The sequence below is a fragment of the Macaca mulatta genome, chromosome 13, assembly GCF_049350105.2.
Source record: "Macaca mulatta isolate MMU2019108-1 chromosome 13, T2T-MMU8v2.0, whole genome shotgun sequence".
Classification (NCBI taxonomy): Eukaryota; Metazoa; Chordata; class Mammalia; order Primates; family Cercopithecidae; genus Macaca; species Macaca mulatta.
Genome location: NC_133418.1, coordinates 96333311 through 96359213, shown reverse-complemented (window position 1 = coordinate 96359213; position 25903 = coordinate 96333311). Strand labels below are relative to the sequence as shown.

General features: G+C 50.1%; 1 protein-coding gene across 2 annotated transcripts in view; it reads left to right on the top strand.

The window, feature by feature from the left end:
* The window catches only part of PLB1 (phospholipase B1), a 150034-nt gene extending 124517 nt beyond the window's left edge, over nt 1-25517 (top strand). For both annotated transcript variants that reach the window (XM_077959806.1, XM_077959805.1), the window contains exons 45-58: nt 116-176; nt 737-795; nt 2655-2722; nt 2993-3036; nt 3262-3361; nt 7418-7469; nt 8785-8865; nt 10908-10973; nt 11434-11525; nt 12880-12958; nt 14318-14422; nt 15208-15303; nt 23193-23267; nt 25121-25517. In XM_077959806.1, coding sequence (XP_077815932.1) covers nt 116-176; nt 737-795; nt 2655-2722; nt 2993-3036; nt 3262-3361; nt 7418-7469; nt 8785-8865; nt 10908-10973; nt 11434-11525; nt 12880-12958; nt 14318-14422; nt 15208-15303; nt 23193-23267; nt 25121-25273 — 1131 coding nt within the window. In that variant the 3' untranslated portion in view covers nt 25274-25517. The remainder of the gene's footprint in view (nt 1-115; nt 177-736; nt 796-2654; nt 2723-2992; nt 3037-3261; nt 3362-7417; nt 7470-8784; nt 8866-10907; nt 10974-11433; nt 11526-12879; nt 12959-14317; nt 14423-15207; nt 15304-23192; nt 23268-25120) is intronic.
* The last annotated feature ends 386 nt before the right edge of the window (nt 25518-25903 follow it).

Here is a 25903-nt window from a genome sequence, read left to right as displayed (position 1 = left end):
TGGTGACTCGTTTCTAGCCTGCATCAAAAATCCCTTAGCTGGTTCTTCTTGGGCTGAAGTTTATCTCCCTGCACAATGAGTGTTGGGCACTGAATCTTTTCTCCTGTTGATTTAGAACTGGGGCAGTGACTTCGTGTGTACAGAGCGGAAGGCTTCCAATAGTGTTCCAACCTCTGGTGAGTGAAAATATCATCATCCCCTTCAATTAAGGGCCTTGCCAAATATCAGGTTGGGGGAGACCCTACAAATATACCCTGGAGCTTTAAGCAGGAGTTGCTAATTCCCATGCAGTGCAGACCTAGATCCCGCCCCGCGGCCTCTGCAGCCACAGCTGGGCTTCCAGTTGGAGGTGCACAGACCTCTCCACTGAATGCTACTTCTTGTCTCCTTATAGTCCCAGTGGCAGTCCCTTAGGCCTCCCTGCCCAGTGAGGCAGATAGAGTCAGGGATTGGGGTTCAACCTGACTGTGCTACATGACCCCACAGCTGGAACTTTCCTAGACCACCCCAGTGTGAATCAGGCTCTTCTGAGGATGGACAATAGCCATGAAGCCCACTCCCTTCAGTGCCTTGGTTGCTCTGAATGAATGGAAGGGGCAAAACTGCTAAAGCCTTAAGCTGAAAATAAGTACAATGGGGAGCAGTGGGACAGAGTTATAGACTTCTGGTAAAATGTGTACTTTAAAAGGTAGACACCCCCAGCCCCCACAACCACCTCTCTGCTTGTCTCCCCTAGTCCACCAGCTCCAACCAGCAGACATCAAAGTGGTGGCCGCCCTGGGTGACTCTCTGACTGTGAGTAGTGAGCCGTGAACCAGGATAGGCAGCTCAGAGTCCAGCCAGGCCTCGTGCAAAATCTGTTCTTCCCCAGCATTGGCTCCACATTCAGTGCTGAGCCCCTGTTACTGAGGGCCTACCTGTGTCAGACACTGAAACATAGCCAGGCGATATAGAATGCCGTCTCGCCACCTTCCCAGTTCTGCTCAAAGCCCCCTCCTCCACGAGGCCTCCTCTCAATTCCCAGGGAGAAGCAATCCCAGCCTTCCCCGCTGTTCGCAGGCACAGGCGTTTTGTTGGTATGTGATGGCACTCATCCAAGTCGGCCTGCCTTTATCAAGGGACTCATCTCCATCTACCCAGACTCAGAGTGGCAGATCTTACACACACACACACTGCCCCATGCTCCCTACTCCATTTAAGGACATGTGCTTTGGGGCAGAGGGAGCCCAGTTCCTCGCACATAGCACAGTCTTGCTAAGTGAATTGTGTTCCCTGATTACTTAGCCATTGCTATGTACAACAATACTCTATTAGCAATTCTAAGGGAAATAAGGTATGAAACACAGTCATATCCCCCCAGCAACCTGTCTGGCTAGAAAAACAAGAACCATACATGGAAAGAAATGCATAATCACATAGATGACATATAGGACTTGGATGTTTTTATTTTTTAACTTTTAAGTTTAGGGGTCCATGTGCAGGTTTGTTACACAGGTAAACTTGTGGCATGGGGTTTGTTGCAAAGATTATTTCATCACCCAGGTATTAAGCCTAGTACCCCTGAGTTATTTTTCCTGATCCTCTCCCTCCTCGCATCCTCCACTGTCTGATAGGCCCCGGCGTGCGTTGTTCCCCTCCACATGGGACTTTTAAAATAGGGTATTTATTTCGGTAGAAACAAACACCAGCCCCACATGTGTGGCAGTGTTTCCATTTTGGCATGAACGTGGAAAAAGATGTGGAAAGGCACATACGAGTCTGTTTACCACTAATGAGCTCTGGTGGTATTTGCATGTGGGTAAGGGGTGAGGAGGGAGTGTGGAATCTGTGGCAAGAGGCAGGATTCTTAAGGTAGGGGTAGATCATTCATTTGTTTAAATCTTTGTATCATTTAACATATGTTACTTTTGTAAATTTCAAGGGGTTTTTTTTTTTTTAAGGCAGAGCATTTAGAGAAAGCTTTATAGAGGAGATAGGAACTGATGAGGGTCTCAGAGAATGAATTTGGAAATGTAAGGTGCTGAAAAGGAGGGAGTTCAGCGTTCCAGGAGGGGATGGGAGTGGGTGGTAATGGGGTAGACCAGCTCAGGGCCCTCAGGCTTCCAAAATAATGGCAGGTAATTAGTTTAGGCCTGAAGGTTTGTGTGAACTGGGAAGGAGGGAGCAAACAAGGGGAAGGAAAGTAGAAACCAGATTATGGTGACCTCAGAAGATTGGTGAAGGGACTTGGCTTTGATCTTGAAGGTCAGGGAGACTCATTGAAGGGTCAGGACTGGGGTTGGGGAACATGAAGAAAGAGGCATGTTCAGGAGGAACAGAAACTGGAGTCAGTTTGCTCAGGCAGGAGGCCAGGGTGTTGCCCGTGGCAAGGAGGTGAGGGTCTCAATTAGGAACATGGCAAAGGGAACAAAAAGAAAGGGGCAGGTGCTAGGGAGGGTGGGAAGGCGGAACCAACAGGACTTGGTTAACTGGTTGTAGGTAGAGTACTGGGGAGAAGAATGTATCAAGACCACCTCAAGTTTAAGGTGGCCTGGAGAAAAGCCGGTACTATTTTTAGAAAAGGCAAATCCAGGTCCCAGCTGCTACTCCAGGGCCAGAGGAGGCTCTTCCAGTGCCCTCAGCCCAGCCCTGAAATTTCTTTTTGCTTTTTATAGACAGCAGTGGGAGCTCGACCAAACAACTCCAGTGACCTACCCACATCTTGGAGGGGTCTTTCTTGGAGGTGAGAATGTTCTTGACACATGCTCTATTGATGATGCTCGCTCAAAGAGGTGTGAGTAGTGTGTTTCCCCTGTCACCCCTCCAGGATGCAGTTGGGTCCCCAGGGCCCAGCGCGAGACAGGAGAGTCGGTGGTGCTTGCATTACCCCTGAGGGTGATGGGAGAGATGCCCCAGGGGCAGAATCTCTGGTTCTGGTTCTGACTTATGCATATGTTGACACACGGAGCAGCATGTTGGCGTGATTTTAATAAATATGCTTTCTCCTCCCCAGCATCGGAGGGGATGGGAACTTGGAGACTCACACCACACTGCCCAGTAAGTAGCAGCCTGGAGAGGCACCATCACTGTGGCCATCCTCCCTGGGGCCAGGGCCTTCCTGCTAGAGGAGGGGAAGAGGAGATTATCTGCAATGAGGGAAGTCAGCCAGCCCTGAAAATCCCCAGAACTCCTGTGTCCCACCCGTGTGTCCCCACCCTGCATGCTCATCTCAGTTACTGTGAGGGTCCTGCAGGCTCTCACCTGTGCTCTCCTCCTCTAAAGACATTCTGAAGAAGTTCAACCCTTACCTTCTTGGCTTCTCTACCGGCACCTTGGAGGGGACAGCAGGACTAAATGTGGCAGCAGAAGGGGCCAGAGCTAGGTGAGTAGATGCCATACAGGAGGGCGAGTGGAAGGCAAGGCTGAGACATCAGGGTGGGAAACCGGAGGAGAGGTGAGGAGGGTGGTATCCAGGAGCCTGGTCCCGGGGGCAGTAGCAGCTGTGCAGGACTTTCCACGTGAATTATCTCCTGAGATCCTCACACCCTTGCACAGGGGCACTGAGGCTTATAAGCTTTCCAAAACCACCAAGATTATACGGCAAGTTAACAGAGGAGGCAGGATCAGACCATGCCTGAATCAGGAGCCTTTGCTCTGACAGCTGTGCTATTACTGCCTCTCCAGGGCAGCAGGAGGTGCACATCTACCCTGCACTCCTGTGCTATCCCTGCTGGCTCCAGCTCCACCTCCTGCCCAGCAGGTCACACATGCAGGGTGGCTCTCAGCACCTGGAGAACTGAGTGCATGACCCCGGGGATAGCTGCCCTTTCTCTCTCCCCACCTCTCTTCAGTCTTTGGCTCTGAAAAAGCTATATTCTGACACTAGGGAGTTAGGCGTCAGGGCCCCCAAAACAGCATGGTGGCTGTTTGTTTTCACTGGGATTGTTGTTGACAACAACTCAGATAATTAAAGCTGAAATGCCTGACCAGGCTCACTGATTTTCTGCATGGAGCGTGCTGGGTGTATGCTTTGTAGAAGGATCACTATGCTCTGATCACCAGGGAAACGACACTGGCTTGACTCACTCTGTTTACCGGGAATGTTCCTTTCAGAAGTGGTAACGTGGGCCCCATGCTCTGTTTGAGTCTCTAAGCCACAGGAAGCGATGTCAGTTCCTCAACGTCACGAGCAGGAAGAACTTATTTTTCTGCAAAAACTGGGCTTTGTGGGGTCATTATAGCAACATCTAATTACTGTTACTATGATTGCTATCATTGTTATTATCATCATTCTATTGTTCTTGTACAATACAGGCTTCATTTTCCAGGGGTTGATTTCTCACTCTGTTGACAATTAAACCCCTTCTTCCTTCCTCACTTCACTTCTCTTACTGCCTTTTCTCTTTGACTGCTGCTCAGCACCTCTGCAGATGAAGTCAGTGGCCAGGGAAGTAGTTGAGACATGTGGCTTCTTGTGGGTATCTCTGATGTCTGATGTTAGGGGAAAGGAAAGTAATCCTTTGACTTAAGAAAGGAAGGTTGGATAATTGCTCTATAACTTTCCTTTATCTCTCTTCTGTTGTTTATTAGCATAGATACAGATGAGTTCACCTAAAGAGAAACAAACGTGCCACAGCAGAGTACCTAATATCATAGGGTGTGGGGTCAGGTAATTTGTGTCTACATTCCAGCTCCAAGACTTGCTAGCTGTGTGACTTTGGGCAAGTTGCCTAGCATCTCTGAGTCTTAGTTTCTTCAGCAATAAATAGGGATAATAATAGTATTTATCAGCGTTGTTATAAGCATTAAATAAGACATATAATCCATGAAAAGAATGTAGTACAGTACGTAATACCCTCCAAAAAAGTAGCACAGTACAAATGTACCAAAAGTTTGCCATTTAATGACCTTTAGTTTCAAAGTTTTTTTAACCTAACTTTCCTTCCATCAATCAATAATAATTCATTCAACACCTGCAAAGGACTCAACCCCAAGGTGGTTACTCAAAGATACAAAGGGCCAGGCATGGTGGCTCACACCTGTAATCCCAGCACATTGGGAGGCTGAGGTGGGTGGATCACCTGAAGTCAGGAGTTCAAGACCAGCTTAGCCAACATAGTGAAAACCTGTCTCTACTAAAATCAAAAATTAGCTGGGTTTGATGGTACACACCTGTAATCCCAGCTACACAGGAGGCTAAGGCAGGAGAATCACTTGAACCCAGGAAGTGGAGGCTGCAGTGAGCCAAGATCGTGCCATTGCACTCCAGCCTGGATGACAAGAATGAATCTCCATCTCCAAAAATAAATAAAAGATACAAAGGAAACAAAAGATGAACTCCCTGCCCATGAAGAGCTTGCACTCTAGGTAAGGAGACTAAACAAATGGGAAGCAACTTTCCGCAAAAGAAAATGCTGGGTATGGCAGCAATATAGTGCTTCGTCATGGAGTGCAATTAAGAGAACAGGAGAGCACACAGTGTGAAATGCACTGTCTAAAGACAGATGCAGACCCAGAAGGGACCCCTCAAATCATCCAGTCCAACTTCTTCCTTTAAAAGATGGAAAAAGTCAATTCTAGCAAGATTCTGCCACTTGTACAAGCTCACACAGCAAGTCAGTAGCAGAGCTGAAAGTAGAACCACTGGTCGCTGGGGTGAAAAAGGAAATGAAGGATGTGTGGATCAGTGAGCCCAGAGAGGAGGCTCAAGGGGAAGCAGGACTTGGTCTGGGCCTGAAGGATGGGAAGAAGATGGCTAGGAAGAGGGGAAGAAGCAGTGTTTGTAACTTCCCCTCCTACCCAGGAGGGCTTATTGCCTATGGATTGTCTTAGTCACATCTTGAACCTATTAAAAGGTTAATGACACTTCTGTGGTCACCTTTGACCAGGAAAGTCTGTCTTTATAGCTAGCTTTCTGATGTACTCATCAATAGCAATAATGTATGGGATACAATCCTAGATCTGTAAATTCTCCTTAATGAGAAACAAGGTAGGGATGGTGCCACGTACCTAGCTTACTGGGGACACCCAAAGATTTTCAGTGGCCAACTCACACCAGTTACTGCTTTTATGGCTTCTTCCGTGGAAGCTTTCATTGGCTGTATCCCCTTTGCTGACCTAACTTCTCATAGACCTTTCTTTAAGCACAGCTTTATTGAGGTATAAATGACATGCAATAAACATCACATGTTAAAAGGATACAATTTGGCTGGGTGCAGTGGCTCACGCCTCTAATCCCAGCACTTTGGGAGGCCGAGGTAGGCGGATTGCCTAGGAGTTGGAGACCAGTCTGAGCAGCATCCTGAAACCCCGTCTCTACCAAAAATACAAAAAATTAGCCAGGCGTGGTGGTGTGGGCCTGTAGCCCCAGCTACTCAGGAGGCTGAGATGGGAGGATCACTTGAGCTCCAGGGGGTTGAGGCTTCAGTGAGCCATGATCACACCACTACACTCCAGCCTGGGCAACAGAGCAAGACCCTGTCTCAAAAGGATACAATTTAACATTGTACCTGTGAAGTCATCACCACGATCAAGATGAAAAACGTGTCCATCACCTACGGGAGTTTTCTCAGGCCCCTTGGTAATCTCTCCCTCCTGCTCCTTCCTGTCCCTACCCCCACACCCCAGGCAACCACTAACCTTCTTTCCATCACTATAGATTAGTTTGCATTTTAAAAAATTTTATATAAATGGGATCAAAGAGGATATACTTTTTATCTGACTTATTTAGCAAAATGATTTTGCGATGCATCCATGTTACTGGTATACCAATAGTTCATCCCTTTTTATGGCTGAGTAGTGTTCCATTGGCACTCATATCACTCATCCAGAACACCAAATGGCATTGTTTTATTTATGGCAGACATCAGGGGATGGAGGGAGAACTAATCCTGTCCATCCTGTTTTATTGGAGAGGGGAAAAAAAAAAAAAAAAGCAAGGAGATGGGGAATGGTGCAGAAATCTAAGTAACCATGGAGAAGAAAAACAAAAGGATTAAAGGAGCAGAGAGCAGGGCTTAGAAGTAAAGGTTAAAGGAGTCATTAAGCCTGGAAAGGAGAAAACTGAGGGATAATTGAGCGCTGTGACTTTTCTCAAATATACAAAAGGTTATTTTTAAAACAGGCAACTGAAGAAGAAATGAACAGGCTTGGCTTTCAAAGAAGGAGTTTGAGGAAAAGTCTCTGAGGGAAAGATTGACAGGATCCCAACCCGAGTGGCCGATGACACTATTGGGTGGCAGGGGCTAGATCAGTGTGGCTCCAGGGTCCATGGCATCTCTGTGATTGTTACGCAGCTGAGATTTCTTGAGAATGGAATGAATTGTGTACTGGTAACATCACCATTCCTGAAACACCTCTCTTCCTAGGCCAAAATCCCACATCTTAAATCCTCGCTCCTGAACCAGCACTAATGCCGCTCTCTCTTCCTCCTACCTAGGGACATGCCAGCCCAGGCCTGGGACCTGGTAGAGCGAATGAAAAACAGCCCCGTGAGTATAGGCCCCAGGCCACCCCTGAAAGGTGCCCATCTCCTGCTGACTGGGGAGGGGACAGCCCCATAAGGGTCCCTCTCACCACAGCACTTCCTGCTCTGGGCTGGCCTCTGTAGAGGGCCAAAAGATCCCCGGAGAAGCAGGCCTTACCAAGGAGGCGCCTGCTTTGGCCACACCCCTGGATGTAGGCTCTGGCACCCCCCACCCCAGGGCCAGCTGCAGGAGGGCGAGGTGGAACAGGGAGGTGGCTGAGGTGGTGGCCTTGGCCTCTGACAGCTTCCTACTTTAACCAAGAGGTGGCTTCCCAGAGTCCTATTATGTAAATGCAAGGTTCTAAAAATAGGCTTCTCATTTCAATCCCGTTCTCCCTCCTTCCCCTCACCCTGCCCCTCTGAAACTTCTCACTAGCACTTTTTTTTTTTTTTTATAACTGTTCAGTGTTTATACCTAGGAATTCAGCTCCCAGTGGGATTCCTATTATGGAGGTGGCCAAGTGGAAAGCCAACTGCTTAGAGGGCCTCCCAACCCCAGCCCCACTTCTCAGTCCACGCTGGGCTCTTCCTCCAGTCTCCTTTCCTGGACCCTAAGAACTCATCCCAGGGGCAGCTCAGGGCCTTTGCTTCTAGCTGCATCCTTTGCCCGCAGCTCCCTGGAAGGCCTTCATTTGGCGGTGGGGGTGGGGTGGGGGGGGGGGTGGTAATCTCCTCGGCATTGAATGGGCCACATCCACATTCTACTTCTCCAGGGACACAAGATTTCAAGGGGAAAATAGCCCTTCTCCCTTGTGTAAGCAGACTCCCCCACCCCACCCCACCCCCAAAAAAAATCCTCACTGTGGAGCACCTTATCCCAGCACCAACTGAAGGCTAGGGAGCCACACTTTGTTGTTGTTTTTTTTTTTAAGACGGTCTTGCTCTGTCACCCAGGCTGAGTGCAGTGACACGATCTCAGCTCACTGCAGCATCTGCCTCCCGGGTTCAAGCAATTCTCTTGCCTCAGCCTCCCAAGTAGCTGGGACTACAGGCACCTGCCACAAGGCCCAGCTAATTTTTGTAGTTTTAGTGGAGACGGGGTTTCACCATGTTGGCCAGGCTGGTCTTGAACTCCTGTCCTCTGGTGATCCACCTGCCTCAGCCTCCCAAAGTGCTGGGATTACAGGCGTGAGCCACCGCACCTGGCCCACTTTGCTGCTTTGCTCTGTTACAATACAAAGAAGACAAAAGGCAGTTGGAGGCCGGGTGGGCTGGCCCAGTAGCAACATTTGCATGTGCCTCCCACCAAGGTCTAAACTCAAGATCTTCTGTCCCCTCAGGACATCAACCTGGAGAAAGACTGGAAGCTGGTCACACTCTTCATTGGGGCCAACGACTTGTGTCATTACTGTGAGAATCCGGTAGGCCCCCGACCAACCCTGTGAGGACCCGAGAAGGAAGTTGCTGGCTTCTGGCAACATCCTTGCCCATCCACCCCTGGCCCTGCCCCAAGCTCCTTGCTCATGGGAGCCACATTTGCCTGCTGCCCCAGGCCCTCCCTGGTTTACGCATGCCGGGTGAGGCCCAGCCTTTTCTACTGCCTGAGTGGGCCCTGGAAGAGCAGGTGCATTGATTCCCTGATTCCGGAAGTAAGATCTAGGTGGATCTACTGCAGGCACTGCTGAGGCGGGGCCTCTGTTATCCACACACATATGACCTCTGGTACCAGACAGGGGACTAGCCATCCTCACCCCATCCCTGCCCTGTTTCATTTTGAGGAAAGGCAAAACAATGTTCTAGATGGGGTTGGATGGCCTATCATGAGTTAACCAAACCTCAGCAGTGGCCCTGGGAGCCCAAACCTGTTCCTGATGTTTCCATGGGGAAATATGTCCAGACTCACAAACTTCTGGAAGTTGTAACTTCCAAAAGTTTTTATTTTGGAATACATCTTGTTCTAAGTTGGGGACATTCTGTATTTTATTTGGCCAGGAAAAGGCAGCTGCCCAGCCTCAGAGGTTGTGGTCGAATGTTTGACAGTCACAGGTGGTGGTGGGGGGAAAAGGCATTTATCACTCCTTGTGGCTCACAGAGGCCGACTACCAGAGGCTTGATGAGAAGTGTCCTCCCGCACACAGGAGCTGGTTTTCCAAACCTCTTCCCCTTAGTTCTCTCCCTGAGAGGCAGAAGCAACCCTACCTCATGGGGATTTAAGTACTGCTGCATCCTGGCCCCGGGGGAGACCTGGACCCCAGAGCTGCCCGTGGACACTGGCGTAGGGAAATGCCCTCTACTAGCCCCAGAATGTGTGTTCTTCATGGGAACAGTCAGGTTTATACTCCTGAGGGCATAGTTCAGTTGAAAGGGTTAGGATGCCACCACCAGGATTAACTCAGACTACTCAGATTGTTTTAAAAAGAAGGAAAGGGGGAAGGGCAGAAACTCTGGGAGACATGAGGTCCCCTCTCCTTTATTTTAACTCTTCGGCGTGGACTGTCTATCTTCTTGTTCCTTTCCCCTCCTTCCCAACTCCCAGTACCCCTTCTGGTAGCTGTGGGCAGAAACTCAGCAAGCAGCACTTGTTCTGTGCCCATCAGTGTGCTGGAATTGAGTGCACGGTATCTCACCCGGCCTCAGCTCTTTGTCTCCAGGAAAAATAATGGGCTGCCTGAGCTATCCCCTCCTGCCTGAGTGGTGCTGCTTCATGGGTGCCTCAGCTCCCACTTCCTGCAGACATGCGTTCTTCCATGAGTATAAGAGCTTCAAGTCACCACCCACACCCCCGCTGGTATCAGCCTGGGACACCTTCTAAGGAGCCCAGAGCCACATCTAAAAATATAGGACCGTCTCCCTCTGCTATAAAGCAAAGCCCTAAGATTCAGCCTGCAAGGACTTACTGAGCACCTACTATGTACCTCGTATGCATCACCCAGGATGCTATGGACACACCTCTAAATCAGCCTCCTATTGGGGAGATGGTTCACAGGAAGAGAACCTTACACTGAGTCACAGGGGATAGAAGTTAGGGGAACACAGGAGAGCAAAACATTCCAGGCAGTGGGACCAGCATGGACCAAAAAGCCCAAAGGAAAAAGAAAGTGTGGCTACCTAGGGCACGGCAAGTGGCTGGAGAAGGCTGAGGTCAGATGACACATGGGACTGCCAAGAGCCAAGGCCGAAAACTGGCAGGACTCAGCACTGGCAGAGCCCACTGTTGGGTCTGAGATTATGTGGAACAGGGTGGGGGGTTGGGATTGTTCACGGCATCTAGTAGGGGACAAGGGATGATTTCTTACAGAGACTCAGTAGCAACAAGGACTGGGCTTCCCAGGCTGACCAGGACCACCAAAGCCCCTCTGTACCCACTCAGTCATTAGCCCAGGCCCCAGAGCCCTCCTATGCTCTTGCCATTCTCTCAAAGCAGGCACCAAGGGCTAAAGAGAGTTCCCTTTTTTCCTTACAGGAGGCCCACTTGGCCACGGAGTATGTTCAGCACATCCGACAGGCCCTGGACATCCTCTCTCAGGAGGTAGGAGAGGGGTTGCGTGTTCCTGGGTCCCACCAGCCACCTCCCTGGGCTGCATCTAGGCAGGTTGTGTTCACTGAGATGCTCACTGAGCAGAGACCCGCCATGAGTGGGCACCTGGATGGTAGGGAGGGAGGTGGCTGTCAAGCTCCTCTGCAGGGGAAATCTCACTTGGCCAGAGACAGGCTTGTGTGGCAGCAATGAGCTTGCCTCGGCACCAGTCGGCCCAGGTTTGCACCCAGCACCGTGGCTTCAGGCAAGTGACCGCTCTGTGTCTCAGCTTCTCGATCTATAAAGCGGGGCCACTCAAGAAGATTCAGTGAGATAGTACAAGTCACATCCACCCTCTGGGCCTGTTTCTTCATTGGTAAAATTGGGGGGTGGGAACTGGACTGCAGACGACCCCCAGGTTCCTCCCAGCAGTAGCCAGTGCCTTAACAAAGCCACCTTCCGCTCCCTGCAGCTGCCAAGGGCTTTCGTCAACGTGGTGGAGGTCATGGAGCTGGCCAGCCTGTACCAGGGCCAAGGCGGGAAATGTGCCATGCTGCCAGCTCAGTAAGTGGACAGGTCACCATCCCAAGGCAAGAGCACCTGGGGTGAGGAGGGCTTGCAGGCGCCAGAGAAGGAGACCAGTTGAGGCAGAGCCAGGCAGGCCTGCCAGAGGGCAGACATGGCTCAGGGGCTTGGACAACATCAGGAAGTACCTCTACATTTGTGAATGCCTACTGTATGCAAGACGCTTCATTTCTCTGGACCCCCGTTTGCTTTTCTGTAGAAGGAGACAGACCAAATGATCCTTAAGGCTCCCTGACATTGTCAGTGATTGCCAGGTCAAACCTCGGCATGTTGCTCCCTGTTGAGCAGCAGCATGGGGCCATGAGCTTTCAAGGCTGCTACCTCCGGCCTCAACTGCTCTGCCATTTAGGAGCCTTGGAACCTTGAACAAACCACATAACCTCTACGAGCCTCTGTGCTCCTCATCTGTAAAGTGGGGGAGATGGCACCTTCCCTGCAAGGTAGATGTGAGGGCAAGAGGAAACAATTAAGATACCCGGCCTACCGAGAGCAGGGTCTTAGGAAATAGCTCTTATTCCATCCTTAATGGGACCTGTCCTTGACAGTTGGGCTTGGAGGCAAGGTGCTGATGGGCAGGACAGGAGCTCCTGTCGGGGGCTGGAAGTTGCCATGTTCTGAGGGCAGAGGGCCTCCCAAAGTTTGAGTGAGTATTGCTATGAGAGAGGAGGTTCTCCAGGGAGCTGAGGAATCCTATACCTGGGCTCAAATGGATTTGCTGCAAAGGTGACCAGCTGGTTCCCATTCTTGCAGGGAACAGCTCCTCCAGAGTCTGTCTGTATCATGTTCCATGTTGTCAGGACTGCTTCTAGCCGGTGGCCCTCCCCAGCTTTCCGCAGACTTCCCACACTGGAGCCCTGAGGGAGAGTCCTAAGCAGTTGCAGGAAGAGCTGAGAGGCCCCAGGAACATGAGGAGTGATTCCAAACCCAGGCACAGAGAGAGCCATTGTGGCTGGTTTCCTGAACTCCAGTCTCCTGCCCACCCAGTCCTGCTCTGGAGAAATCCCAGGCTGGTTTCCTAGAGCAGTTAAGGAGGAAGGGGAATAGGCGTCTGTCCACAAGAAGGTCCAGGCGCCAGGGGCCAGCTCTCCCACTTTCTCTATGAACAAGCATCCTCTGGACCTCAGGGCTCCTGAGTTAGCGTTCTGAACCTGGGTCTGAGTCTGTCAAAGGTGTACTGTGGGAATACTTGTGTGTCACCCCCTGCCCCAGGTAAGGCAGCACAGGCTGCAGGCCCCTGGGGTGGCAGCCTGCGCTGTGTGTCAGAGCCAGCCTCCCAGGAGGGCAGAGCCACGGTGCCCCAGGGAGCCTCAATACAAGACTCGCTGTCTCACAGGAACAACTGCACTTGCCTCAGACACTCTCAAAGCTCCCTGGAGAAGCAAGAACTGAAGAAAGTGAACTGGAACCTCCAAGTAAGCCCTGCAGCCCTTCTCTTACTGACCCAGCGGGGGGCCCTGTACTCCCTGAGCAAGGACTCGGAAATCGAATGCTCAGCAGGATTTGGCCAAGAGCAAGCCACTCCCTAAAAGCAGATCACAGCCCCTGAAATACTTATCCCTGCAAACTGAACACCAAGGCCAGGGAAAGGAATGAGAGACCCTAAAGTGGAAGCTGAGAGAATCCTCTCCTCCTAGCAGGCAGGCAGCAAGAGACTCCCAGAGTAGACTCCTTGTGGTGGGGCCCATTTTCCCCATGCAGAACCATGTGTAATAATTACTACTCACTTCCTCCCCTCCCTTCATTCAAAACAAAAGGTTTAGGCCCAGCACAATGGCTCATGCTGGGTGTCCCAGCTACTCAGGAGGCTGAGGTAGGAGGACAGCTTGAGCCCAGGAGTTGGAAGCTGCCATTAGCTATGATCATGCCATTGTACTGCTGCCTAGGCAACAGAGTGAGACCCTATCTCGAAAAGAGAAAAAGGCTTAACCCTGCCCTACTTACCTCTACCTCAAATTCTCCTCGCCCTCTCTCTACCCCCTTCCATCTCCCCACCTCCACTCCTGCTTATGTCTCTGCCTCTATTATTCCCTCTCAGGCTCAGGTAGCATTTCCATTCTGCAAACTGACCTGCCTTCATTCACAAGGCAAGTCTGCTTCCCTCCTCTGAGGAGCTTCCCCTGCCTGAACTTCACCCGCAGACATCTCCCCATATCACATTCAGTCTGTACTTGATGGGCCCTGAAAGCCCCAAATGGTCCTCATGTTTTCACATCTTGTCTTATGTTCCCAGATGGATGAGAAACTCCTTGAAGATAAGTACATCTAGTCTGTTCCTTTTATGTTCCATGCTTGGGTACTTAAATCCAGCCACCATGAACTCTCCTCCCCCAAAGTTCGCGAGCATTTTGGGAGCTGGTGTTGAGATGCTCCCCATCTGACCTGCAGCCCCATTTTCTAATTGACCTCTTCATGTAGTGAGCAGAGGAGGCCTTTGGCCCAGGCAATCTGGTCAGTGGCTCAGACCCAGCCTTGCAGGCAGAGGCTTTGGAATGGGACTGGGTGGAGCTGTGCGGATAGGGAGCTTCTACCACCAGGAGCTGCTGGGTTCAACTCATCTCTGAGCCTGAGAACCAGGATAGGGCCTTGAAATGCAGGTGCCCATGAATGGGTGGAGAATAAAAGCATGCATGCATCCCACTAGAGTAGGGCCTTAAAGTCACTGTCGTTTAGGGTGAGTTGACTCCTGTCACAACCAATCCAAGACAGCAGGACTGAACCCTGTCTGTGCAGCCTTGCCAAGAGGGTTGAGTAGCTTCTCTCTCCATCCCCAGAATGGCATCTCCAGTTTCTCCTACTGGCACCAATACACACAGCGTGAGGACTTCACAGTTGTGGTCCAGCCTTTCTTCCAAAACACACTCATACCACTGAACGAGGTGAGCCGCGGGCATTTCAGGGAGGCTCGTGTATGGAGGCCTTATCACAGACAATGGATGTACTTCTTTAAGTGGGCATTTTTTTTCACCATCTCTCTCCAAGAGGGCTCCTGAGGGTGGCTTTTTCCACATTACCTCCTTTTTGTGGGGGCTGGGCTGTGATTGGAACTCAGATGTAGTTGGAAAGGAAATCAATAGTGACTAAGCTCCCCAGGCCTGGCCCTGATATTTTCTGGATTGGGATAGAATGGAAAGCTTCCTAAAAATATTACTCTTTTCAACTATTAGGATAGGGGTGCTGCAAGAAAAGGGAGAGACTATGGGTGGGTCCAATTCATGTCTGTTTAAAAAGAAAATTCTGGCCGGGTGTAGTGGCTCATGCCTGTAATCTCAGCACTTTGGGAGGCCAAGGCAGGTGAATCACGACGTTAGGAGTTTGAGACCAGTCTGGCCAAAATGGTGAAACTCTGCCTCTACTAAAAATACAAAAAGTTAGCTGGGCGTGGTGGTGGGCGCCAATAATCCTAGCTACTCAGGAGGCAGAGACGGAGGTTGCAGTGAGCTGAGATCGTGCCACTGCACTCCAGCCCAGCTGACAGTGCGAAACTCCGTCTCAAAAAAAAATTCCAAATTCTGGGAGTTTTTCCAGCAGTATCTGAGCCAGTTGGCAGGAGAGTTGGAAGGATGAAAGGAGACATGCCCAGGGCACCTGCTGGGAGCGGGATTGGGGCTCAGGTAGCAGAGCCCTTTCCCAGGACGGTAACCTCCTTGCCTTTTGGTTGCAGAGAGGGGACACTGACCTCACCTTCTTCTCCGAGGACTGTTTTCACTTCTCAGACCGTGGGCATGCCGAGATGGCCATTGCACTCTGGAACAACATGGTGAGCAGCCGAGGGCCTGGTGGGCCTTGTCAAGGGGAAATCCAAGGATATTGACTCTCTGTCTCACAATGGCAAACCTACTGGAGACATGGCTCCTTTCTCCCCAAAGCCCAAAATGGCAGCACACCTTTTTGGTCCTGATAGATTAATTCCAAAGGGAAAATACCCTATATTTATCCAACACCCTTTGAAAGTTACACACACACACACACACACACACACACACACACACCTACCTTTATTCTTTGCACCTTCAGCAATGCCCAGATACTGTGAGGGGATCCCTTTGTAATCAAATAGGTTGGCTGGATGAAAATACCAACTTCCACCTCTGACTGTGTGACTTTGGGCAAACGATCTCTCTGGCCACCTGTATCAACATCTATAAAACTGAAAACAAGACAGGTCTCAGAAAACGCACTGAGATCATGTGTACATGGCACCCAGCACAATAGCTGGCACTCGGCAAATGTCAGCACCATCAGCCTTCCAAGGACTCTGGGCTCAACTCATACCCAACTCATTTCTTTAAACATCGCAAAGTGGAGATCCACACAGCCTGTTTTCCCAGGCTGATACCTATTCCAGTCCTTTCTGTTGGGGAGAAGGTACCTTATGAAATGAACATACAGACCAGGGGTCTCTCAGGGACACCTGGCTGGTGCTTCCACTCTTCCCTCTGTGGCTGGCCACCAACAACTGAATGGTGTCTGCACAGCACTTGGCCTGTCACCCCCAACAACTGAATCCTCTCGCACAGAGCAAATGAAATGCCTTCCCAACCCAATGGTTTCTTTTAATCCAGGCTCAGTGGGTAACACAATCCCCACCCCAACCTGTATGTTCCTTCCTTTGTCCTATGACAACTAAACAAGCTACATTCCAGCTCCTTTTATCACAGTTTCAGGCCCAGAGTGTCTCTGCCAACCACTGCTGTGCAAACATTCCCACCCCTGTCAGCTCATCCAGTGTGTCCAGCATCTCACTCGGCTGACTCACAATATTGACTTTCTCCTTAGCTACGCCATCTCTTCCTCTCTAGCAACCTCTTTTAAGAACAGCATGTAAACTGGCTTTATCTTTGGCCTAGTTAATGACACACTCAGCTTATGTTGACTTCCATTGTCCTGGGGTTTTCCTTCCGTGGACATCACATATCTGCCCACTCCAAAAACCTCTGTTGTACTCTTCCAGCCCAAGACTCTGGATTGCAACCAAAATAGCTGTGAGTTTGCCCCACAATTTTTAAATCAGTTGATATGGTATAATTCCTGTTTCTTTTGTGGACTTTGTTTTGAAGGCTAGTTGTCCTTCAGTGGCTGAATCATGTGACTTTATTCCTTTGTAAAAATCCTCCCAAAGAAAGGGTACCTATTCCCTGTTCCTTTTCCCCTGAGACCTCAAGGGAATCCACAGATTCCAAGAAGAGCCAAAGAGAGCTAAGCCCTTGGCCCTTCCTTCCCAGTTTTTTCATCAAGGTATGGCCTTCCTACCCAGGTGGAACTCCAAGTCTGCTTAAAGCTGGGACCCTTCAGGAATCTCCTGGGGCTGGACAGCCATAGTGATGGCTGGAACATGAAAAAGAGTCCATTGGTTTCTCTTCATGTGAATTAACAAAGTAGATCTGGCCAGGCACAGTGGCTCATGCCTGTAATCCCAGCAGTTTGGGAGGCTGAGGCAGGTGGATCACTTGAGCCCAGGAATTAGACACCAACCTGGGCAACACAGGGGAGATCCTATCTCTACCAAAAAAAAAAAAAATCAAAATATTAGCCAGGTATGGTGGCACATGCCTGTAGTCCTAGCTGCTCAGAAGGCTGAGGTGAGAAGATCACTTGAGCATGGGAGGTCAAGGCTGCAGTGAGCCGAGATGGCACCACTGCACTCCAGCCTGGGGGACAGAGTGAGACCCTATCTCAGAAAACAAATAGAAAAGAAAAAAATATATATATGTAACTCTGGCCTTCTCTTCCAAAGCGGTTCAGTAGCTCTTCCCATTCACCCAGGTAAGAGGCCTTTATTTCATAAAGATAAGTGGGAGGAGTTTAGATATGAACACAAAACGTAAACACTGCACTGGAGCTATTGTGGAAACAAGACTGTCCATGGTTCCCCAGACATTATTATCTCAGCCGTAGCCCAAACTTCAAAATAACAAAAACAAAACTAAAGCCATCCAGGGGTTTCTTATCCTAGGCTCTATAATTTGGGGAAATAATTATACAGTCTAATGTTTTCATCCAAAGCCAATCTCAGACATAAAGCTATAGCATCATGCCAACTTTTCAGATCGGCTTCTGGCTGGAATTTCACCCCTAGAGTAACAGAAAATAAATAACAGACCATTAGAGCTGTAACAGACTGAGAGGTCATCTAGCCAGAACATTCTGTAACTAAAGTATAGAGACACGAAGCAGTTTGCCCAACGTAACACAGACTGTTCATGGCACAAGGGGGAATGAGAGTCCAGGTTTTCCTAGTCCTTTCCTGGCGACCTGGCCACACCACCACCCTCCCCGCTGCTCCCAACCTGCTAAGCACATATATACCCGGTGAATTCATGTCTCACAATTAGAGTCCTATGACATAGTGTCTGCAGGCTTTGGCTGATGTTCCCAGGATTCCCTACTGGGAAACAAAAAGCACTTTAAACTATTTCACCTCCCGCCTCTCCTTTCACGTCCTTCTCCAGACCTTTGCAAAGGCAAAGCCAGAAGCACCAGCAGCACCAGGGGCTGTTTTCCTCTTCCTCTGCCTTCTTTTGTCTTATCAAGAGTTTCTCTTTCCCGAGGCCTAGTCCTCTACTGCTGCCTGCTCCCTCTTCTGCGGAAATCCTGCTCTCAGCCAGTGTTTGAATCTCCCCAGGTGCTGGGTGACAGCTCCAGCCTCCTGACTGACATCCCTGTCTTCAGAGTTACAGCCCTTAGAATAGCAACTCTCAGCTCCAGCTGCATATTAGAATCAGTCAGGGACATGTATGTATGTATGTATGAATGAATGAATGAATGAATGACAGAGTCTCACTCTGTTGCCCAGGTTGGAGAGCAATGGCGCGATCTCAGCTCACTGCAACCTCTGTCTCCTGGATTCAAGCGATTCTCCTGCCTCAGTCTCCCAAGTAGCTGGGATTACAGGTGCATGCCACTATGCCCAGCTAATTTTTGTATTTTTAATAGAGATAAGGTTTTGCCATGTTGGCCAGGCCAGGCTGGTCTTGAACTCCTGCCTTCAGGAGATCCACCCGCCTCGGCCTTCCAAAGTGCTGGGATTACAGGTGTGAGTCACTGCGCCCAGTCATCCAGGGACTTTTAAAAACAATCAGTGCCTATAGCCACACTTTGGAAAACTCTTTGGTCTATTTAATAACGCTGAACACATGTATTTCCTGTGATCCAACGGTTTTAATCCTAGGTATATCTCCAAAAGAAAGGTATATATGTGTCCACCAAAAGATACACACAAGAATATTCACAGCAGCACTATTTATAAACAGCTCCAAACTAGAAACTGCCCAAATGTCCACTGACAGTAGGATGGATGAATAAACTGTGGCACATTCATACTGAGGAATACCATACAGGTCTGACCGCATCTGTGACTTTAAAAAAAAAAAAATCAAGCAGGGCGATGTGACACAGAGTGATGGCTGGGAAGAGGGAGGCCTCACTGAAGAAGTGACAGTTGAGCAAACTTAAACAACATACAATAATATCTCTAAAGTTCGAAAGCAAGAAGCTTGGCATATGGGGTTAGAAGTCAGCATGATGGTGTAGAGACTCACTGGGGGATGAATGGTCCTGAAAGAAAGTGGAAAGGAGCTTCTGAGGACTCTAATAGTCTATTGCCTGAGTGGATGCTGGTATGTTCATTTTATCAAAACTTACACCTGTTGCTCACTTACGATTTGTACTAGTTTCTATGTGTATGTTAGCTTCAATTAAAAGTTTATTTGAGGCCAGGTGCAGTAGCTCACACCTGTAATCCCAGCACTTTGGGAGGCCGAGGCGGGCTGATCACCTGAGGTCAGGAGTTTGAGACCAACCTAGCCAACACAGTGAAACCCCATCTCTACTAAAAATACAAAATTAGCCAAGCGTGGTGGCACATGCCTATAATTCCAGCTACTTGGGAGGCTGAGACAGGAAAATCACTTGAACCTAGGAGGCGGGGGTTGCAGTGAGCCAAGATCACATCATTGCACTCCATCCTGAGTGACAAGAGTAAAAGTCTTCCTCAAATTAAAAAAAAAAAAAAAAAAGTTTACTTGAAAAACAATATCAGTGCCTGACCGGGCTTATCCCCAGAGATTCTGACTTAATTGGTCTGGAGTGCGAGCTGGATTCAGTACTTTGTGAAAGCTCCTGAGATTATTTTAATGTGCAGGGTTTATGAACCACTGCCTTAGATCTGGTCCCTACAGAGAAATCAAGTAATCTGTATAAAAAAAAAAAACCTGACCCAGTCACTTCCGTGCTTTCAAACTTCCAAAGCCTCCCACCTCTGAAGGAGGCAGTCCAGGCCCCATTCCACAGCACACTAGGCCTCTGGGACTTGGCCTGATTCACCTGATTAACCTCTCTGGCTACCATTTCCACCAGCATCTGCCTCACATGTTGCAGTCTAGTGACTCCAGCAGCGTCCTGCACCACCCTTGGTGGTCCACACCTCTGCTCACTCTTGCTCTCCTCCTTCTCCTGGATTGCCCTTCCCCACTCCACCACTCAACTCAGGTGCCACCTCCTGCAGGAAGCCACCTCTGAATCTCCAGGACAGGCCAGTGGCCCACCTAGGTCCATTACACCCTGCCCAGTCCTGTCATTTGCTACGTGGTTGGTAGCCACAGTGCCTGGCTAAGGAAAGGTTGGTTCTAAGAAAAACAATTTCATTCCCTGTGACCAGCTCCAAGCCTTCCCCTGCCAAGCTTCTCCACTCAGATCTCTGTGACTTCAATTAATTCATCTATCCATCCATCCAACAAGAATTTACTGAGCACTGCTGTGTGCTAGGTACTGCTCCAGGTACTGAGGACTCAGCAGTGAAAAAAGATGACTCCTGCTGTCATGGGACATACAGGATAGTAGGGAAAAGACAGATAATCAACAAGGTCATTTCTGACCACATCTGTGGCTTAAGAAAAACTCAAGCAGGGCGATGTGACACAGAGTAATGGTGGGGGAGAGGGAGGCCTCCCTGAAGAAGTGACGTTGGATTGAGAAGTGCACGTCAAGAGGTTGCCAGGCAGAGGAAATAGGACCCATGTGGGCCTAGAGTCAAGAATGAGCTTGAAGTGTCTGAGGAACTTAAAGGCCAGTGTGACCAGAGGGAAGTGAACAAGGTCAAAGAGTTGGGCAGGGGCCAGGTCCCTGGATGCTTCTAAGCAGGAAGGGGATATGCTCTGGCTTACCCCCGGATCTGTGTACCCCTGGACTGGAAGAAAGCAAGGGTGGATCTGGAAAGACCACTAGGAGGCCGCTGGTGATGGGTGAGAGAGGAAGGGGGCTGAGACTAGGGTCAGGGCAGAGGAGGAGAGAAGCGGTGAGGTTTAGGATGTGTCGTGGGCTGGCGGATGGATGATGGGGAAGAGGAACAAGGATGACTTTTTGGTTTGGGGTCTAAGAAACTGGGTGGATGGTTGAGCAGGTAGAGAAAAATCAGCTTGGGAGGAAACAAACCAAGACTTCTGTTTTGGACATGGTGTGAACTGCTTTCCGGACATCCACATAGAGGTATCGGGATACAGAAGTCTAGAGCTCACAGAGGAAGTCAAGGCTGGAGATAGAAAAAAAAAAGTGGGGTTATTAGCATAGAGGGCCAACATGGTGAAACCGTGTCTCTACTGAAAGTACAAAAATTAGCCAGGCGTGGTCGCGTGCACCTGTAATCCCAGCTATTTAGGGAGGTTGAAGCCGGAGAATCGCTTGAACCCAGAGGCGGAGGTTGCAGTAAGCTGAGATTGTGCCATTGCACTCCAGCCTGGGTAAGACTCCATCTACAAAAAAAAAAAAAGAAAAAAAAAAAAAAAGCAACCACTACAGGATCAACTGAGAGCTCCTAGAGAAAGAATAGGTAGAAAAGAGTATAAGGCCAACTACCTAGCCCTGGGCATTCATTCCAGCTTTCAACTCCAGTGAGAGAGGAGGAGGAGAGTGTGGAGTTAGAAAGGAAATGAGAAACAATGCTGTGTCCAGAGACCCAAGAGAAGTCAGTGTTGAGAGAGAGAGAGAGAGAGAGAGAGAGAGAGCGCTGTCAACTTTGATGAATGCTCCTGAGAAGCCAAGCAAGATGAACACATACACACAGCAAAAACACCTTTGGCTCTACCTATATGGAGATCGTTGGTGGCCAGGGCCAGAGCTTCCATCCAGCGATGGAGACTGCAGACTGGCTGGAGTGAGCAGCAGAGAGAAGGCGAGATTAGGAAGTGCTGCCAGCACCTATAGAAAGCTCTTTCAGGAAGTTATGAGAAATAACAGCCAAGGTCACTGGAGGGGATGTGGATCAAAGAGAGAGCAGGGGAAGGAGGGGAGATGTCAGAGCAGGTTGTGTACTATTGAGAAGGAACCAGTAGAAAGGGAGAAACTGACACATTCATCAGACCCTTGTAATCATGATCATCTTCTGTGTGAATTAGTTCCTGGGTTCCTGGAACAGCATTGGGAATCAGCCACCCTGATCTTTAGCATTTATTCTGTCACTGTTACGATAGGCTTGAGTTTACGATAGGCTTGCGTGTCCTCAGCTCTTAAGAAAGTGGAAATAATACTACCTTATGTATGTAAGCCACCCCGATCACACGTGCTTTCATGCCATTTTCTCATTTGATGCTCACAACAAACCAAGGTGTCAGGACAGGATGTCATGCCTGTCCCTAACCTCAGAGAAGTAGCCTTCCCAGCACTGCACAGCCCGTTACCAGCAGAGCCTGGATCCCAGCCCATTGTGCTCAGTCTAGTCACCCTGGCATCTCTCCCAGGAACAGAACTGCCCTCCCTCCTCCAATTGTGTCACTAAGGAACGGCGTAAAAGACTTTCAGACAACAGAAAGTGAGATCATGGGCCAGGTGTGGTCATGAGCTCAGATCGTGAACTTTCACCTCCCTCGTTGGCAATACCCTGTGGTCAGGAGCAGGCAGAATACACACAGAGTGGAGGCTAGATGTTCCAGACAGACTCTGAATAGGTGACAGTGCTAAGTTCTCAGTGCTGGCCACATGTTGGGCCTGGCTACTGGCTAAAAGATGCTGGGGAGGGGGATACAGCAGCTCCTAGCTCATCCTCAGAGGGTCCTGGGATCAAAAGTATTTACACCCAGGAATATTTCAAATAAATCTTTTCATCTATGTGGAAAACATACAAAGTGGCTCAAGTGAGAAACTCCGGTTTCCTAAGGTTGACAAGTCAAGTGTAGTAATGATGTCATTGTAACCAATATGTTTCCAAAGTTTCCTGAAATTGACTAGCCCCACGCACTTCGAGAAGTTGGTAAGTAGGATTGTCATCATTTTATAAAGTTGAGAACACGATGTCTTACAATCACAGCCACTCACAAAGGAAGCCAGAGATGGCCCCAACCCTTCCAAAGACTCCCTGTGGACTCAGGACCAGTGGCCTCTCCTGGGCCTCGCTGTACCTGGCAAATCCAGGGGCACAGACTCAGGGTCCTGCCCTGCCGACAGAGGCTGCCTGGTCCCTCTGTGCTTCATACGTCAGCTCCCGCTCAGCCCCAGGCTAGTGGGTCCCTGCTGTAGGCCCAAAACCAGCCACTTTGCTGTTTTCTACCCGCCCCCACCCCCTTCCCAAGGGAGGGGCTCTGGTGTGAGACACCCCCTCAGAGAGGAAAGTGTCTCCCAGCTTTGGAGAGAATCAAGCTGTCCTTTCTCTCTCTCCAGCTGGAACCAGTGGGCCGCAAGACTACCTCCAACAACTTCACCCACAGCCGAGCCAAACTCAAGTGCCCCTCTCCTGTGAGTAAACATCCCTCCTGCCCTAGGTGGAACAGAGGTGCCTGGGGTGGGGGTTGTCCTGTCCCCTAGAAGCACAAAGGAGTCCCCTGGGAGGCTCCCTCAAATGCAGCTTCACTCACTGCCATCTTCTCAAATCCCACCTGTCCCCACTGCCATGGAAACTTCTCAGGGTGTGGGCAGCCATGGAGTGAGGGGAGAGGACATTCAACAGCTCCAGCCGAAGTGAGGACAGTCAGGGAGGCAGATGAGCACTGGCGGGTGTCTGGGGTCACCCATTCCTTCTGAAAGCTCCGACGCATCCTCAGTCTTAAAAGTGCATCAAGGCCAGGCATGGTGGCTCATGCCTGTGATCCCACCACTTTGGGAGACCGAGGTGGGCAGATCACCTGAGGTCTGGGGTACAAGACCAGCCTCGCCAATATAGTTAAACCCCATCTCTACTAAAAATACAAAAGTTAGCCGGGCATGCTGGCAGACGCCTGTAGTCCCAGTTACTCGAGAAGCTGAGGCAGGAGAATCACTTGAACCCAGGAGGCCGAGTTTGCAGTGAGCTGAGATCATGCCACTGCACTCCAGACTAACTGATTCAAAAATAAAAGTGCAGCAAGCAGCTCTCCCGTGCCAGGCAGTATACTAGGATCTGGGGATCGGCAGGCAAAGATAAAAAAGACTCAGTGTCTGTTCCTGGAGCCCGCAATGGTCTTCCTCCCTCACCACACCCACCGCCCTCGCCTGGCCCACCTTCGAAGCCTGTGACTTGTCTCCCCAACTCTCCTCTCCCTCTTGTTCATCCACCCTACACTTGCTGCCAGACACAGATAGACCTTCCTGGAAATAACTTGCCCCATCAAGGCTGCTTGAAATCCTTGCCTGATCCCTACTGCCCATTGACCAGAGTCCAGAGGGAGGGTCACCTCCCTCCATTATACACATGCTACACTCCTGGCCAGTGGATCCATCCCCCAAGGATGGGAGTGCCCATGTCCAGGACTTTCCTTCTGCCATCTGCTCCTGGTGGTTCATCCTCCATCTGCCTATGAGAACATCTGCCTCCCTCCAGGCCCAGATGTTGCCTTCACTAAGCTACAGTTTCACCTCTTACCTACCATTTCTGTCTCCAGACACTCAACCGTATGGGTCTCCTTTTCTATTTGTACCTCTCATAAGACACTGACCCAGTCTCCTTTATGATGTGATTGTTTCTGCACATCTCACCTTCCTCCTGGGCCGCAAGAAAAGATATCACATCTTAACCCTCATCACAGCTCCCAGCATGGGGGCTCCACACAGCAGGCACCCAATTCACATTCAGTGAGAGAAAGGAGAGTGGAGAGGGGTGTAGGAAGGCAGGAATGCACACTGTCTGCCCACATGCCTCCCCTCCCGGCCCTTCTGATTTGGGAATCTTTCATCTACTACAAAACCAACTGTCCTTCCGTGCTGCCCTTCCCTGATTTCTGGGTATGCTGGGATGGGAGAATGGGGACAGTTGTGACCAAGAAGAAGTAGAGGCAGGAGTTCTACAGGCTCCCCAAGGCTCTCTGCCACTGGTCACCTATCAGGCTCTCTGCCACTGGTCACCTATCAGTTCTCAATCTTTCAAAATCAGGTTTGACAGCAAAGAAAATGCTGGTGAGAAACCAAAAGAAGGTTCTAACTGTGTGTTGACCTCTTTAGAGGCCCATCCCGCTAAAGAGGGTTTGGGCACAGCGTAAATGAGGGAGCTTTACAAAAGGGAAGTGCTGTGAAAACGTGCAGGGTTATCACAGCATCTCAGGGATGGGGACTAGGCAAGTCTTGGCTTGGTGATGGATGGTTCACCGAGGTCCTTTCCGCTGCCACCCCCTCCACAGGAGAGCCCTTACCTCTACACCCTGCGGAATAGCCAGCTGCTCCCAGACCAGGCTGAAGAAGCCCCCAATGTGCTCTACTGGGCTGTGCCAGTGGCGGCGGGAGTCGGCCTTGTGGTCGGCGTCATCGGGACAGTGGTCTGGAGGTGCAGATGAGGTGGCCGGAGGGAAGATCCTCCAGTGAGCCTGCGCACTGTGGCCCTCTAGGCCCAGGGGTGGGTCCTCCCTAGCCACTCTCCTCACTGCCCTCCGCCCCAGCCACTCCCAGCCACCAGGACATGCTTCGACACCTGGTGCCATAGGAAGCCCAGGGGATAGTCACAACTTCTCGGGGCCTGGGCTTCTTCCAGGCCTATGCTCCTGGAAGGGGTATATTTAAATAAAGTTCAAAGCTGTTTTATTCCTGGGTTTGCCTGTGTGAAGCACTTGCCTTTCATCTCTTGTGCAGCCCAGGTGTGAGAACTGCCGCCTTTCGTGGCCTGCCTCCGGCGGGGCTGCCCAAGCCACGGCCAGTCAGAGCCCAAACTGCCTGCCACCACGAGCATATATCCTCAAATCACCAAACTCACTATTTCAAAGGCAGAAAAAACACTGGTCACCAGGTGGTGGCTGGAATTTTGGAGCTGGCTGGCCACCATTCAGTCCAATCCAACACATACTTATTAAGCAACTGTTTTGTGTCCAGGACAATGCAGAGCACTGAGGTGCCTCCTAGGCTGTGCATGTCACAGCCTAGCCGAGAAGTCAAACTCCTTCAGTAACCAAGAAGCCATGCAATGATGTGTA